This window comes from Gordionus sp. m RMFG-2023, chromosome 1 (assembly GCF_954871325.1).
Source record: "Gordionus sp. m RMFG-2023 chromosome 1, tfGorSpeb1-WG-v2, whole genome shotgun sequence".
Lineage (NCBI taxonomy): Eukaryota > Metazoa > Nematomorpha > Gordioida > Chordodea > Parachordodidae > Gordionus > Gordionus sp. m RMFG-2023.
This window is the reverse complement of record NC_088775.1, coordinates 34,758,345-34,775,836: the sequence shown is the minus strand read 5'-3', so window position 1 is coordinate 34,775,836 and position 17,492 is coordinate 34,758,345. Positions and strand designations below refer to the sequence as shown.

The following is a 17,492-nucleotide window of genomic DNA, read 5'->3' as shown; positions in this document are numbered from 1 at the left end:
AAGATCTAGGTTAAAATTTTGTTTAATTTGGTAGATGAGATGATGGATTCCAAAACAAAAAAGAAGAGGTCCTAATGGATCCCCTTGTTGGATGCCCTCTTGGGATAAAATCTGATAAGATCCATATGTCAAAGGCGTCTGAAAACCATATGAGGATTCAATAAATTTAGAATAACAGGGAAATGTTTCATAGAAGAATTTTAAAAATGAGGTACGATGTAGGCTATTGAAGGCATTTTTAAAATCTAGTTTACATATTACAGAATCAGGTGGTGGGTTTTCTAAGTAAATTCTTAATGTATGAGCCACTATTTCACAGCCACCCTTGATCCCAAAACCTAGTTGATAAGAATTTAATATGTTGACAGCATCATGTTTGATGTGTTCAATTATGATTTTGGCTATTAATCTTCTGAAAAAGGAGCCTACTGCAATAGGACGGGTACCACCATCTGGCTTAGATAAAGCAATTAGACGTGCACCAAAAAGGATTTGGTGAGTTTGTATTGGAATATCATTATTTATTATGTTATTACAAAAAGTTGTTAAAACCTTGATGACAGAACTATGGGAAGGATTTTTTGGATTAATTAAGTATTGAAAATAGGAGGGTCTGAAACCATTAAGACCACCTGCTGAGTTTTTATTGAAAGAATTGATAGCATTGACAATTTCATCACTGGTAAAAATGACAGTCTGGTGGATTGGAGAGATGGGTAGATTATCTGTAGAAGCTTCAGGATGTAGTTGTTTCAATAGTTGTAATGTTTCTTCATTGATAGGAGAAAGATGGTTATCTGAGGATATGAGTTTAATTGCACCACCTATGTCACCTTGATCTATTTTATTTGATATAATTTTGCATTTGTGTGTTATATCATCTACTTGCTTTTTAACATTATGATTGTAGTTAATCATTTGAATATTGTCAAAATTATCAATGTTCGATTTTATTTGTTCATGTAATGGGGTCTCTTTGTTAGCAGGACGTATAAGACATTTATGAGAGAAGGTTAATAAATCTTCCCATGATTTTAAGCAATTTAAGTTATCATTAACTTTTGTGATAAGTTTAATAACAAAATTTGAAATTAGGTTTCTAGATTTATTTGGTAGATGTGTTAAAGTGGGTCTTTTTTTCCATTCAAAAAATCTTTCAAGAAAATCTGTGTTGATAGGGGGAGGATGAGGCTCAATAATATTGAATAAGGGTTTGGGTATTGTTAAAATTTCATTGGTTGGAGATTTTTGAGAGGAAGGACATGTTGACCCTTTGTAACTATGTTTGTATAATAGATTACCCTTTGTCACTTTAATTAGTTTTGCACAGATGTTGCAAATTGTTGACATTGAAGTTTGAGGGTATGTGAGTATAGATTGTAAAGTTGACAAAACCCAGTATTGTTTATAAAGAGTCAGGCTGAATGGCAATAATTATTATACACATTATTAAAATTTGATGTTTTGATGTAATACTTAGAATATGATGTTTTGAATATCATGGTAATAATTAGAATTTGATAAGTAACTGAAAGATTTGGAATACTAAGATGATAATAATTTAGTAGTAGCTTTACAATACTTTTCTGAAAGTATACATTGGTTTTTGGAATTTTGAATGATTTATATTTAAAAATATTAACCTTAATAACTATATTTTAAAATATCCACAGATCATTTTTCTTCCATAGTTATTTACATTTAAAAAATAATTGATAATTGCATGTTGTGTATGTTTCATAATAATATTTTTTTTAATGGGTTTATCGAAGCATTAAATATGGCTTATTTTGATTCAAATTTAAATTTATCAAAAAATTATAATAAATTTATCAAAATTTTTGCCTAAATTTGTAAAAATTATTAAATTTTGTAAAATAAAAATTTGGTTATGGTTATAGGAAAGAGAAAATAGCTGCTGATAAGATTGTAGTTTTCAAAGATCACATCACTTTATCTAAAGTCCAATCAAAATGATTATAGCATATCAATAAAACTATTATTTTTTTATCATGGCTAATATATTGTGTTGAAAAATATAAGGCATTTATTTATATTAAATTAAATTAAAAAAAAAATTTATCATAAAATTTTGAACGCATGAACGCGTTCCTTTTTTTGAATTTGAACGTGTTCGATTTTTGTCAATGAACGTCGAACGCGTTCGATTTTTTTAAAAATGTTTACAGCACTAATATTAATCTTAAAAATTAATATAATAATTAATATAATAGAATAAAATACCCATTGCAATTAAAAATGGCAAATTCCTTGTAATATCAGAATTTGCTTGTTATTGCTAACTCGGACATAATATTTAATTAATATTTATATATTCTTTTTTATATATAAGTTTTAATATTTTACATACATATATAAAATTTTTTAATATATATATATATTAATATTAAGTTATATGCTCATATGAAATAAATTAAATTTTACATTCAAGTATTTTTATTTATAATATAAAAAAGCGTATAGAAGTATATCAAAATGTATCTTAAAAAGTATCTAAAAACAGATACAGATACCTCTAAAATAATATCTAGATACAGATACTTTAATCAAAAATCTATCTAGATACAGATACGACATTTTTATATCTAGATACTTTAACAACTCTGCTATCCACCATAAATAATTTTACCATCTTAATAAAATTTGCCCCATTGTCAGTTGTTATGTCATCAAGACAACAGAAGATAGAAAAAGCATTAAAAGAACAAACAATATCAGTAAAACTAAATAAAAAAAATAATAATCGTTGCTTGTACTGAGTTGGTAACTTTTAATGGCAGACCATTCAAATTAATCGATGATAGAGGTTTTAAAAAAATTCCATATATTAGAAGGCATGGATTAAAACTAATTCTCAAAATCTTCAGTCTAATGTTGCAGAATTAGCCTTAAGTATTCGGCAAAATATAATCAAAAAATAAATGGTAAGTTATTATCTCTAAATTGACTATGTTACGTATAGACATGTCCATTATTGGTATTAATCTTCAAAATATTCAATAAACAAGAATTGTTCTGAGAACACTAGCAATGAAAGAAATTTTTGAACGACCCACTGCAGAAAATTTAAAACTCTTTTTAATAAATGTATTAAATGATTATTAAATCAAAACATCACAAATATGTTCTATAACAACTGACAATGGGGCAAATTATATTAAGATGGTAAAATTATTTATGGAGGATAGTGATGATGACAATCAAATGTCTGAAAATGATGAAGAAGAACAAATACAAATTGTATGATATCATACTGACAGTGCCAGCTACCCAAGTTAGTGTGGAAAGATGTTTTTCATAAATTAAATTTATACTATCTCCTCATAGATGTATTTTGAATGAGACGAATCTTAAAAATATATGTGCGGATTAATAAAAAATTTTTAAGTATATAAAGTTAAATATTGTTTTAAAATAAATCATTGATATTTATTTGTTACATTTACAAATTAATATTGAATATAAGTGTTTAAACCGGTTTTTAGGGCTTCGAACCGAACCTATATTTTTATTTTCTACGAAGTGAATCTGAACCGATATTTGTTTCGGTTTGAATCCCTGGTTATAATATATGAAAACTCTCGTAAAAATTCTAGAAAAATGGGGTCGGGTTGTAACTCGTGTTGATTTGTCCCAGAATTCCCGATATATATAATTTTTTTTTAATAATTAAAATCTGATTTTTTGGAATTTTGATTTTAATTTATATATATGCAAGCTTTTTGAATTTTCGTTAATAATATAATTATCTTTAAATTGTTTATTTTATAATAATAGTGTTTGTTAATTGTTTTATATATTTTATTTAATAATAGAAATTTTTTACCATAATTAATTGAATATCTTTTCTTATATAAAGATATACGGGCCATTCTAAGTCAAATCGATCACGATTCGGCCGACCCCTTTTAAAATTGTTAAAAATTTCTGGAATTATTTAGATAGGTAAGAGAGTGAGAAAGCCGTTTATTTTAGCTCTCCAGCACACCTGGTTCTCGAGATATAGGGGCTCAAAGGTACAAAAAAGAGCCACTTTGGAATCTGTAAAATTTTTAAAATGCTTATATCTCAAAAACTATTTAAAGTAAAAAATATTATAATATATCATTTTGTAGGTAAAGAAATTCTCTAATGGGCTAACAAAGAATAATAAATATTGGCGTCATTATAGGCTTTTAACATCCGGTTTGCCTAAATTGCTTTACCTGTATTTTTAAGCAAAATAGTGAGTTTGTTTTCGAATTATTTTTATTGTTTTTTATTTAGACACCTTTGCTAAATATATATACAATATTAAAACCTTGGCGACGCTATCGACTCCAAAAATTGACAAAAAAATAGATGGCGCTTTATGAAATTACGGATTATGGTTAAAATTTTGCTGCTAACTTATCAATAACCAGATATTTTCACTTTTTATATTAAAAAATTTTGATTTTCTATTAAATATACTAATTAACTGAAAAGCAGAGTGGGCATATGCCCATTAGACACTTAATAATGTAACAAATTTCCAATAATAAATATCTTTCATATAATTTTTTTAATTTTTAAGGTATCTACAATTTCATCGAATTTTTCATCATTTGATGAAGAAAGATAATGGTATAATTTCAGTCGTTAAAACTTTTTTTTTACTTTAGATATTTTTTTCTTCGAATATTTCTTTTCACATAAGCGTTTTCTTTTAATGAGAGATTCCCCATTTGATTGTAGGGATATATTAATGTTATCAATAGCTTCTTGATTAATTATATGAAGGGGAGAATCAATATCTACATTGTCATTTGAAGTATAAGGAATGTTTAATATTTTTTGTCGCTATGAAGAGCATATTAACATACCTAAATTGAATGGTAAATTTTTTTGGGTCATCCAGGGTAGAATCTTTCTTAGATTCTCGCGATAATAATCATGTCTCTGTAGATTAAATGGGTTGCAACGTTTTAATATTTGGTACGTCCATCTGTGATATAGAATAAAATTTTAATGATCTACACCTAGAATACATGTTTTTGCACTCTCCAAATCCAGATCATTATTGGTAGACAGACGATAAAATTAATCTGAACGGACAGGTTAAAATTATTTCTCAGAAGAGAGATCGTTTTAAACAATTTATTTTGTAAAATATAATCTAATATATGCCTAATATTTTTACTGCAGCTGTTATATATTATCGAGCTAATAAGTCATTCGCTCGCTATAGTAGCAAAGTAGAGATCTAAAAAATGTAAAACATTTTAATGATAGTGGGAGGGGGGGGGAGGGCAGAACTGGAAAATTTTATCATAATTCTTATAAACGTATCAATATTTCCATTTTCCTTAAGAATAATATTTTTCAACCATTAGCGCCATCTACTCTTTTCTTCAATTTTTAGTAAAATGTATATTATGGAAAAGTCGATAGCATCGCCAAGGTTTTGACATCGTATATATATTTATAAAAGGTGTCTAAATAAAAAGCAAAAAAAAAATTCGAAAACAAACTCACCATTTTGCTTAAAAATACAGGTAAAGCAATTTAAGTAAACTGGATGTTAAAAGTCTATAATGGCGCCAATATTTATTATTCTTTGTTAGCCCATTAGAGAATTCCTTTACCTACAAAATGATATATTATAATTTTTTTTACTATAAATAGTTTTTGAGATATAAGCATTTTAAAAATTTTACAGATTCCAAAGTGGCTCTTTTTTGTACCTTTGAGCCCCTATATCTCAAGAACCAGGTGTGCTAGAGAGCTAAAATAAACGGCTTTCTCATTTTTTTTACCTACCAGAAATTTTTAACAATTTTAAAAGGAGTCGGCCGAAAAAGCGCCTTTTTTGATCGATTTGACATGGAATGGCCCATACATTATTTATAAAAAATCAATCATTTTACTTTAAATTTATTTTACATAAATCTAATAAAAGTTTGTTTAATTCGATTTTTATATCCCTTCATTTTTTAATGTAGATTAAAAAAATGAATATAAATTAAAATATTAATTTTAAATCGAAATTAGTTCATAGGTGCCGTAGTGGGTTAGGGTATTAACGTATAGTAGTGTTGCTAAATAGTTCAATTTGAGCCGATTTTTAAAAACAGCGAACTCAATATTTTAGCCAGAAAATATTTCCTAACTCCCGAGATTTCGTTGATAGATGTCCATACCTATGCCATCTATAAGCAAAATCTTCACGCTTGGTAATATTTTAATGAATTAGCCATTTTAAAAAATCGGCTCAGATCGAGCCGTTTAACAACACTAGCTCATAATGATTCAAATCCCGTTAATATCATTTTTCTTAAAATTTGTAAACATGATAGTTTTGCTTTTTTAAAATCTAAATTAAACTAGGTATAATATCTAAAAACCAATCTGAATTTTATATCTATTATTATAATCAATAATTCAAAATCATTGATATTATATTTTAGCATATACATGGAGTGGAATTATATGTGATAAAAATACTTGCCCAAAAGTGTCAGCTGGATATAGACATGGTTTAGAAAGTAAATATTCTTCAATCAATAATCACATGAGTGTTATAAAATTAAAGGAAAAATAACATTGCCACCATGGCAGTATATTAATTATTACTTGTAATAATTGGAATTAGTTTAATAATATTGAGAGTGGAATATTTATTATGGAGCCATGAAAACCTTGTCAATTAAATGAGATAGGTCCATCATAGTAAATTTATTCTTATTATAACTTATGAAGGGCAAATATTGTTGCCACCATCTATAGAATTAATAAGATTGAATGTTTACAATCCAAATCACAATGTCATTCAAATCTGACTAAATTTCCCAAGATAATAAGCATGTTGAAATTGAAAATGTAATTTTTCAAAAACCGGTTATGGTTCTGAACTGTTTTAATATATATTATTCTTAACACGGGGAATGTTGCAATAATTGCATCTTCATCTTATTAAATATGTTATGTTATGATCATCAAAATTAATAACTTTTTAGCTTTAAAATTTTTTAATCTTATCTTTTTTTTACCATTGATATATTTAAAAAATAATAAATGTCATATATGATTTTTAATATATTATATAACTTGCGTAATAAATTGGAATGGTTGAAATTATATTTGATTTTATTATTTTGTTGGTTTCAGATGAAATAGCTCGCACTAATGATAAATTTGATTTTAAAATGATGGTTTCAATAAATCATTGTGCCCCTCAAAGGGCTTAAAAAGGGAAATTTAAAACTTAAATTATATTTTAAAAAAACCTCATATGCAATGGTCATAGCTTGATTATGCGAATATAAATCTTCCCACCATAATTTTAACCTTCCGATTTTTTCGGGATCAAAATAATTATTTAAAGGAGTATCCAGCACAAAATCGTGAGTCTTTAGGATAGGAGTTAAAAGCTGGACCAATAACTTCAGGGAAAGTGGATCGATACTTAAAAGCTGTTCGGAATTATGCAATATATTAAGGGAGCTTATTTTGATTTTTTTTTAAAATAAATGGTATAAAATATCAAAAAGGCGCTGATTTAGATGTGTGCAAGAATATAAATGGCCTGAAAAAGAAAATTTTGTTTAACTTTAAATCAGTCTATGTGAAAATCAAAGTGCCAACACTCAAAAATGCAGGAAAAAGGTTGTGTGATGAAAAACAAGATTGGAATTATGAAATGTTTGTTTTTTCCATTTATTAATTTATTTCTTTATATATTTTATCCTGAATCCCTATAAATTGTAATTATATCAAATAATGATGTAGGCTTGATTTTGATCAGTTATTTTAATAAAATAAATATTGGAAATGTAATATAATTATCTGAAACTATTTAATATTGTATGAACTCCTTAAATACTTAATTAGAAGGCTGAAACATATATAAAGCGGGAGGTGGCTAATGTTTTTAAATTATAATTTTACCTGTAAAGCTTAAAGGCTTTGAATTTAGAGGGTATCAAAAGTTCCTTCTGTTGGAAATGAGTGCTAAATTCCACGATTAGGAGGCCAAGGAAGTGGCATATCTTCATAAGAGGATCCAAGGCAGTTTGCCAGGGTTGAAGATTAATTTGGATGATTTTGTTTTTGATAGAGGCTAGATTAAATTCCAAAAAAGTGCTTAACGTCAGCTAATGAGAATGAGGGTTAACAAAATTTAAAACATGAATGAAATATAAACATAATATCTAGCTAATAATTTTGACGTTCGTTTAACAAGATATACCAATAGTTTTTCTATTTAATTAAGGCTGATGTATTAGCTCAACTTATAAACTAAATACATAGAGGTCTCAACCACATCCCAGACGTTGACATAGAAGAAATGCTAAAAATCCCTTTAGAAGAGAATATATATCCTGAAATATGTCTTTACTTGGGAAATATAAGAGCGTATTTAAAAATGAGCGACATAGTAATATAAGAAAGAAGCAAGTGTAATAATTAACTGGCATGAAGTGTTAGGTTTAGATGATAATGATTTAGTAAATTTTCTATTTTATTTTAAACAAACACAATGAATGGATCTAGAAATGAACCCCTTTCCGAGAATATATAAATTTGGATCCTTCCTAAGTAAATGGCATGAAATATTGTTTTACTTTCACAAGTACTAATAATTCAGGAAACAAGGTGCCGTTCACTAACAAGGCACAAATATCTATTGCCACAGCAAATTCTCCGACGAGAATTGTGAAGGCGTCTTGAAACTTTTTTAACAAGCAGGCCAAATCGTTTGATTGGGTAGAAGAGTTTTCAATCTAAGATATAAGAGTGGAAAATGAAGTTAAGAAGGGTTATTGTTAAGGTTATCTTGTTAAATAAATGTTTTTATGATAATAAAAAAAAAGTTACAAGACAACACATAATTTTAAACTGATTTAAAAAGGGTATTCTGAATTAAAATGCTTGTATTATATACCATTATTTGAGACAAAGTTTTATTAAAAAGATTTTTCTGCATTGAGAGGTATGATGGAACCAAAACTTTGTAAAGAGGATAATATAATGCATCCAAAAATTTCAGTGTGTCATGGATATTGGGTATTGCGTCTACCTCTAAAAAAAATCATAGATGTAATTGTACATGTTTGATGATAGTTATAGATTGGTTTGGTTTCAACGATATTTATATTATTAGCCTCTTTTGCATAATATGATATTTAAATAAGAGAGGGTTGATAGATAATTTAACTTAACTCTATGATATACGGAAAAATCAATTAAAAAAGGATTCAAAGTACAAAAAAACAATTTTTTTCTTAACAATGGAAAAACAATATATATTTTTTTAACAAATTAGTGGATAATTCCACGACAAATTGACCAGTAATTCAGCCGACAATCTCAAAAATGAATGAAACTTTGCATGTTAGTTATTTATGCTTTAAATTAATAAAATAAAAATCTTAGAGCGCTAGCTCAACTAAATCCAAAGATATATGCCATCAAAGTCGAAAATCGCGCTATGCGTGATTTCATTAAATTGTTTTTTTTTAAAAAAAATACTTAAGATAGAGTTATAAATTATATATCATTTTATTTTAAAATTTTACATTGGAAAATATGGAAAAAATCAAAACAATTAATGTTTTAAAATTTATAGTAAAATTATAAAAATTAACATTTAGGAAGGGACTTTTTTGGGGTTGATATTCTCTAAAAATGTTTATTACCTTATATTAAACTATTTAATAAAAAAAATCTTTATAGCCATTTTTAATATTTATAACTAAAAAAAGATAATATAGATGGCGTTATACTTAAAAATCAATATAATATAATATATTTAATAAAATATATATTGTATTAATATTAAAAAAATCGATTGAGTAAATAAGATGTCCTCGGGCAATATGTAAGCACGCTTATACCATATAATTATTTAGATGCTATATTTTAAAATAAATATATTTAAAAATTTTATATACAAACTATTATATAAAAAATATCTCTTGTTTTATTCTTATTCCATTTTCCGCCAATTTATAGGCTTTTTGAGGCATAATTTGTAGGTAAATCCTGTATCTGTAATGGGATCTAATATCGTTATTATTTGATTAATGGGCAACATTATCTTTTCCACAATTGTGGGTAATAAAAGGATGGTGATCGTCCATGGGGATCAAAAAAAAAATACATATCACCTCAGTAATTTCATTCTTCTTTAATATTGTGGCTAACCACCAGAAATTGTCATAAACATATGTTATGAATCTTTTGATATCAACAAAAGACAAATTATTGGCATTTGAGATATTGTTAATTTTAAAAAGTCCTCTTCTTAAATCAAAGGAAATACAGCATGTATTTCCAGAGTTCCTGGAATGGTGCAAGCTTAATTGATTGTTTTTCGAAGTTAAGCCTTTTCTAAATTGTATTAATAGTTGGTTATATATGATTTACCGATGGCATGTTTTGTTTTAACTGATAAGAATCAACTGGTGTTAAAATGTGTCCAGAACTGGTGCGCTGAAGACTTGAACGTGCTGATCTTTAATGCTCATACAAGGCCTTCGCATGGACCTTTTCCATGAGAATGGCCACCACATCTTTCTTTTACCCCAGTGACATCAAATAATAACGATAGTAGGATCTATAACAATGACAGAATATGTCTACAAATTATGGTCTTACGAATTTCTATTAATAAACGCAAAATGGAATATGATAAAAATAAGAGATATGTTTTTATAATAGTTTGTATATAAAATTTTAAAATATGTTTAATTTACAAAATAGCGTCTTAATAATAATCATATAGGTATGGACTGCTTGTTTACATATCGCCCCAGGTTATCATATTGGTTATACTCAATGAATTTTTTAGTTTTTATCCCAATACAATTCATATTTTTATTAAAAATATTATATTATGATTTTTTATTAAATAGTTTATATAAAGGTAATAAACATTTTTAGAGAATATCACACTAAAAATTCCCTTTCAACAATGTTAATTTTGTAATTTTATCGGGAATTAGAAACCACTTGGAATTTTTTAATTTATTTCGATTTTTCCCAATGTTAAATTTTAAGGGCTATAAAATGATATTAAATTTATTACTCTATCTTAAATATTTTTTTAAAAAACAAGATTTAATAAAATCACGCATTGCGCAATTTCCGACTTTGAAGGCTATATCTTTGGATCTGGTTGAGCTAGCACTGTAAAATTTTGAGTTTACTAAAATATACACCATAGAAACTATCATGCCAAGTTTCATTCATTTTAAAAATAGTCGCTGAAAATTTCGTTTTTTTGGTCGATTTGACGTGCAATGATCCTAGAGTGGCACAAAAACGGAGTTTGGATAAAAATATAGCTAATATTTATTTATATCATTAAAATTTAGAAATAATTCAAACACGATTAACCAAAGTATACAAGATAACAACTTAAATATATTTTTGAAAAATCGTGGCTTTTATTTTTTATTATATCTATTTTTAACATAATAACCCGATTATATTTACTAAATTTAGTTTTAAATAACATATTCCTTTACACATATCTATTTCTCTTCTATTATAACCTAAGTACACAATATCAGCATATGTTTATTATATTACTCGTCAAATTTGTCATAATAAAGGTATCCATGCTACGTTTAATAGGATCAAATGTTTCGAATGGTGTAGATGGAATGGTACAATCCAAAAAATTCGCAAAAGTAGGTGACATTTTACTCAAACATGATATTACAACGCGATTGGAGACTTGCACATAGCAATCAGGAAAAAGTTGCTGATTCCATGTCAACTAAATAATAGATATGTGTATAAATAAAGAAAACGCATGGTGTTATTTTAGATAAACCATAAAAAAGACGTTTCAACCTCTTGATCATGATAAAAAAAATAATATGAAATATCTTGATTAGTAAATTTTTATAAAATACTAGATAATAAATTGAACCAAGCCTTACCATCAAATATATTTGTTGTATATTTATCAAAAATTAACCTTCTAAATAAATGATTAAAAAAGATTCTATTATAAACTCGTTTAAAAGCTTGTAAAACCAAATGTAATTTTCCGGTAAAACTTTAACAGAGCAAATATTGTTTTAAATATTCAAAGAAAATTAAAAACCAATTTTGTCCAATTTTCAGAAAGGTCAATATAATATTCATTTAACGAGTTTACAAAAGCTACAATCCTGTCATCGGGTGAATTATTTTTCTTGGCGGAGTTATTGATCATCATGGATATCCACCTATTATTTATCCATATCTGCATTTTATCCAGTAATATATATTAACCAAATTAAATATAAATGCACCTGCAATTATTTCTATATTAAATTTATAAATTGAAATGTAAATCGCTACTTGGAAATATAGCTGTAACTAGTTACAAGTACCTTTTAAAAACACAGCTCTAGTAACTGTAGTTAGTTACCTTTTAAGAATGTAAAAGGTAACTAGTTAATTTTCAATCTTAACCATTATCAATAACCTGCAATGGACCAGTTAAAAACTATTAAATATTGGGAGAATTTTAAATTGCAGGAGGAATGTTATTTTTTTATTACATATTTTATAAGTTATTGAAAATGTAATCTCAAGCCAACCAATTAAATAATTTCAAAAAATGTTCTAGGAGACTAAAAAAAATTTACAGGCAAAATTTTCAAAAACCATGAGTGGTTAAGAACTTGACCATTACAGACCTCTAGTTTAGAAATTAAAGATTTTGTAGACTTTAGGCAAAATGATAACTTTTTCATTGATAAAAAATTATTAGGCCAGACTGGACAACTTGTACAAAATTATTTAATGAGCTGGGCAAAATAATTTAGCGAGCTCAAAACTTTTCCATATTGACTTAATAACACAATAAGGACATGGAAAAATAGACAGTATAAAATCTTGCAATGTATACATCTCCAATATTATATATTACAATTAAAATAGTTTTTTTTACCACAAAACATTTTTCACAATATTGAATAGCTTGGTCCCTAAGATCAATTTCACTATACATGCTTATCAAGCTATTTATATCATTTAGATCAACATCTATAAAAAAATTAAATAAACCAATATTAAACCAAATTATATTTAAGAAAAGGGTTATTAAGTGTAAGAATTAAAAAGTTCCATGTCATTTAAACCTTTTTTCATTATAACCATATTAAAAATAGTATTGGCATTAAGTAGATTTAAATAGTCTCCTTATTTTTAAAAAAAATTTAATGATTTAAATGAATAATTTTAATATTATATTTACTAAATATAAAAAAGTATTAATAATCATTTTAGAAAAACTAATTGACCAATTTATTTTTCCATTTTAATTTAGTTTGCATAAGTACATGTATAAATAGAATTATTCATTATAAATATAATGAATATATCATTATAATCTAAAATTATATAATGTTTGAAAAATAATGGTTGTGTATAATATTCTTTGCTTCATAAAAAAATTCACCATTAAAAAAATATTAAATTCATAATTCTAAATTTTTGTCAAATTTATACTTAAAAATGTTTTAATAGAATCTAGCCATGCAAAATATGGGCAAAAACCTGATTCAGTACATTAAATTTTTAAGGATTTAAACATTTTGTCCAAGGTTTAAATCAGAAACCTGCAGGCCCGGTCCTAAGCCTGGGCCGTATTTCAAATTTTTAAAATATAAAAAATTATTTGTAAAATATCCGGGTCGAGCCGGGCCGTAAAAATTTTTTTTTAAAATACCCGGGCCATAAAATTTTTTTTTTAAAATTTATATAACATGAATTATTATATTCGTCAATTAGATATGATTATAATGATTATATATAGTTATGATTAATATAATGTTGTTGAGTGAAAGTTAACACTAGCTAACACTCATAGTATCTATTACATAATATAATTATAGTTTTCCAGCCATGGAATAAATAGGCAAAGGATAATAGGTAATAAATACATTATTATATAATATATGTTATATTAATTAAAATATCAGTTTTATTTTTTTTAATACAATTAATATAGTATATTCTCAGAATATTATTTACACAAATTTTTTATAGTATCAATTTATAATATACTAAATATCTGTTTAGAATTAAAATAAAATAAAATATGTAGGGTTGTTAAACGGCTCGTTTTGACCCGATTTTTAAAAACGACTAACACAGTATTTTATCCAGAAAAATATTACGCAAGCCTGAAAATTTTGTTCATGTATCGAAATTTCGAGGCGTCGTCAATTTTTTCTGGCAAAATATTGAGTCAGCCGTTTTTAAAAATCGGCTCAAAACGAGCTGTTTAACAACAGTAGCTAATATGCTTGCTTATTAAATGATAATATTTGCCAAAAAATATGATAAAATACCGAATAGGTGAATTTTTTGTATATACCAGGTCGAATATAATTTTAAAAAATTCCGAGCCAGCCTAAAATTTTTAAACCTGGGCTGGGCCGTAAAAAAATTTTGAAAAAAAATCCAAGCCGGGCCATGCAAATGGTACTTTTGCAGGTCTCTGGTTTAAATATTATTTATAATTTAATAACATTCAATTTCGATAATGAACATTTCAGGTGGATGGTATATCACCAATAATTAATAAATAATTAAATATGAACTTTTAATGAATGTTAAAATTTATAATATCCATAAAAAAATTATTTGAATGACTTCCATTCATACATAGATAATTTTTTTATGTTGTAACTAATTTGTTTATAACCATTATAGATCTGACTTAAAAAAAATTATGTAAACAATATAAAAAACAAAGAACATATAAGAGGGGGGGGAGAATTTAGGCATGAACCAGTATATACTAATATATACAATAAAAATCAGGTTTTTACAATTTTTTTAAATTGGCCAATCCATATTCAAATTGAAATTTATTAACTAAAAAAACTGAAAAATAATTGTTGTATAATATTATGAAAATCTTTATAAAAAATATAATAATAATATATATAAACCTTTAGTAGTGGTGTTTAATTTTTTATTCAAATTTGTGATTAAGATTGTGCTAATACAGTTTTCTAAATCTTCTTGTAAAGTTCTAAGTTTTTCCAATTTTGATTCATGTTCAGGAAAGCACGATAGAATTTGCTTTTGAAAGTGTAACAAAAAAATTTTAATAAAAAAATCTTTACAAAACTATTCTGAGTTCTTTTAACATAATCTAAAGCATTTTGAAGGGGTTCTTGGTTGTCTTGAGTTAGGGCAAATGCTATTGCCTTTTCACTCTCATAAACTAGTCCATTCCAATTTTGAGCTTCCAAAATAGCACAATTGACATCTCTTAATCTATTTCTCATTTTATCCATATCTTCGAGAGAGTTTATTAAATTGCTATTAGCATCATCTTTCTGAATGTCAAATATCATAAATTTAAATTAAAAAATAAATTAACAATATTATATCTCAGAATATTTCTGATAGAGATCATTAATTTATCCTGAAAGTCAGTCCAATCATTTAGACCTAAAAAATGGTTAGGCTCAGGGTAACCAAATCCTGCTTAATTGAAAAGAAGGTATAAAAATGAATTTAAGTGATATTAAAGCAGTCATTTATTTTTATTGCATTTATATATAAAAAATATAAATAATTAGATTGAATAATATTCATATAAATTACAATTTTTTTTGAGATTAAATAATTTATTTAATTTTATAAAATAACATATAAAAAAATTATGTAAACATTATAAAAATATACACAAAAGAACATATAAGAGGGGGGGGGCAAAAAAATTCTCATAGCAATCCAAGGAAACTTGTTGCCTATTACTTATAACATTTTAAAAGAGAATTCATGATTATTATTTTTTAATTTTATTAAAAAATTTAATCTTAAAAAATGATAGCCTAAGATCCCATTGGTGGAAATAACTATTGGGATAAAAAGATTTTTATTGTAGTTAGGATAAATAATAAATATTTTTAAACTTTATTGATTTTATAAATTTTAGATAGGGAAAGGTATAATTAAAAAAATTGAATTTCCATGGCTCTATCATAAACATATAATTAATTACTTGTTTTATAGATGTTTGATTTATGTTTAATCTATCAGCTAAAAAATTGTTTTCTAAATTTAAAGTGTTGATATCCTTCAAGATTTTAGAAATGGTATACAATAATTTGCAACAAGAATCCTCCATTAATAAATTTCTTTCCTGCTCATAATTAATGATATATATTATAAATATATTCACCTGAATTGTTTGTTGCAATTCAAAAAGTTGTGAAGATATCTGGCCCTATGAAATTTAAATATTTAATAAATTTATATTGGCTAACCTCTTTGTTAGGTTCCATTTTAAATAAATTATTAATCCATACACATGGATCAAAATTTTCTTCAGAGAAATTAATGCAATCCATATCGAATAATGTGATTTCCGTGCCTATGATCGTATGGACACTTTATCGTAAAGTTTCGTCCAATTCTGTGATTGGTCCATTAAAGTACGGGAAATACAAAAGTGTTAACAGATTTTTAATTTTAATCATAATAATGGAAATTAAAACGGTGTCAAACAATATCAAACTTCTTCTTGAGAGAAGAATTAATCCCACTATAATTCAAAGTTAGCAATCTAATTATATATAAATAATTTAGTTTTAATTTTAGAAAACAAAATTACTAATAAAAAATCCAAAAGAGGACGTGATATTTTATGTTTTAATGATTTAGAATATACCATCCATAGAGTAATAAATGCCACATCGTATTACAGGTGTAGACAAAGGAGTTGCTTAGGACGGGGTATTTTACAATCAGGTAGGTTCACAGAGATGCAGGATCATACCATAGAACAGTGTAAATCACATATTGGTAAATATTTTTATAAATAAATCACTAAATCAATTTATTTTTAGGCAATATGTTTACTCCATGTCAACCCTTAGTAACACAGAACATGCAACCTGTTAATGCCATATCAAGTTTCACAAATTAAAATTTCTATAATCAATATAATTTTAGGCAATATATGTGCCCCATCTCAACTCTCTGTAGCAAACTACTATAACTAGTTTCATCAATTATTTTATTTTTATAAACAGTTTATTTTTAGGCAATATGTTTACTCCATGTCAACCCTTAGAATTTGCTGATAAAGCATCAGCTTATATTAAATTAATATATAATTCAAATTTATTTGATAATATATAATTTTTATTGTAAATAATTTATATTTGTTTTATACATGCTAAATAAATATTAGTTGTTTATATTTTTGTATTCGATTTATACATTTGAAATAATTAACATATGTCATATACATTATAAATTTGAATAATAAAATAAGCTTCTTAATTTGCTGTAAAAATTGTATCCTAGGTTGTTCTTTTGATATTGTATAAGAGCTAAGATAAATTGTTACCATTTGAAATCTGCTAAATATTCTATATTTGAATAATAATATATATTAAATTTTACCATTTTAAACCTATTAATCTTCTTAATTTGCTATAGAAATTATATCCTAGGTTGTTCTTTTGATATTGTGTAAG

General features: G+C 25.8%; 2 protein-coding genes across 6 annotated transcripts in view; one reads left to right on the top strand and one right to left on the bottom strand.

Moving 5' to 3' along the window:
• Positions 1–16,428, bottom strand: part of LOC135931175 (conserved oligomeric Golgi complex subunit 7-like) — a 56,111-nt gene extending 39,683 nt beyond the window's left edge. Inside the window, exons 1-12 of one of the 4 annotated variants that reach the window (XM_065468089.1) lie at positions 16,275–16,428; positions 16,190–16,234; positions 16,010–16,150; positions 15,123–15,338; positions 14,946–15,078; positions 12,935–13,029; positions 12,101–12,241; positions 11,578–11,767; positions 8,927–9,063; positions 8,607–8,765; positions 7,930–8,135; positions 7,269–7,485 (exon numbers count right to left, since the gene is read on the bottom strand). In XM_065468089.1, the coding sequence (XP_065324161.1) occupies positions 7,269–7,485; positions 7,930–8,135; positions 8,607–8,765; positions 8,927–9,063; positions 11,578–11,767; positions 12,101–12,241; positions 12,935–13,029; positions 14,946–15,078; positions 15,123–15,338; positions 16,010–16,150; positions 16,190–16,234; positions 16,275–16,358 (1,764 nt within the window). In that variant the 5' untranslated portion in view covers positions 16,359–16,428. Of the gene's footprint in view, positions 1–7,268; positions 7,486–7,929; positions 8,136–8,606; positions 8,766–8,926; positions 9,064–11,577; positions 11,768–12,100; positions 12,242–12,934; positions 13,030–14,945; positions 15,079–15,122; positions 15,339–15,382; positions 15,434–16,009; positions 16,151–16,189; positions 16,235–16,274 lie in introns of those variants that run through there. The other 3 variants (XM_065468090.1, XM_065468091.1, XM_065468092.1) reach the window with 3 other exon arrangements.
• Positions 16,429–16,481: 53 nt separating this feature from the next.
• LOC135922222 (uncharacterized) lies at positions 16,482–17,115 on the top strand. 2 transcript variants are annotated; one of them, XM_065456634.1, is made up of 5 exons: positions 16,482–16,564; positions 16,672–16,812; positions 16,857–16,922; positions 16,963–17,011; positions 17,054–17,115. In XM_065456634.1, coding segments are annotated over exons 1-5 (330 nt in total). In that variant the 5' UTR covers positions 16,482–16,491; the 3' UTR covers positions 17,055–17,115. The 2 variants fall into 2 exon arrangements, 1 of the variants encoding a protein (XP_065312706.1); XR_010570791.1 differs by having other exon boundaries at positions 16,494–16,564; positions 16,609–16,812; positions 17,054–17,114.
• Positions 17,116–17,492: the final 377 nt, after the last annotated feature.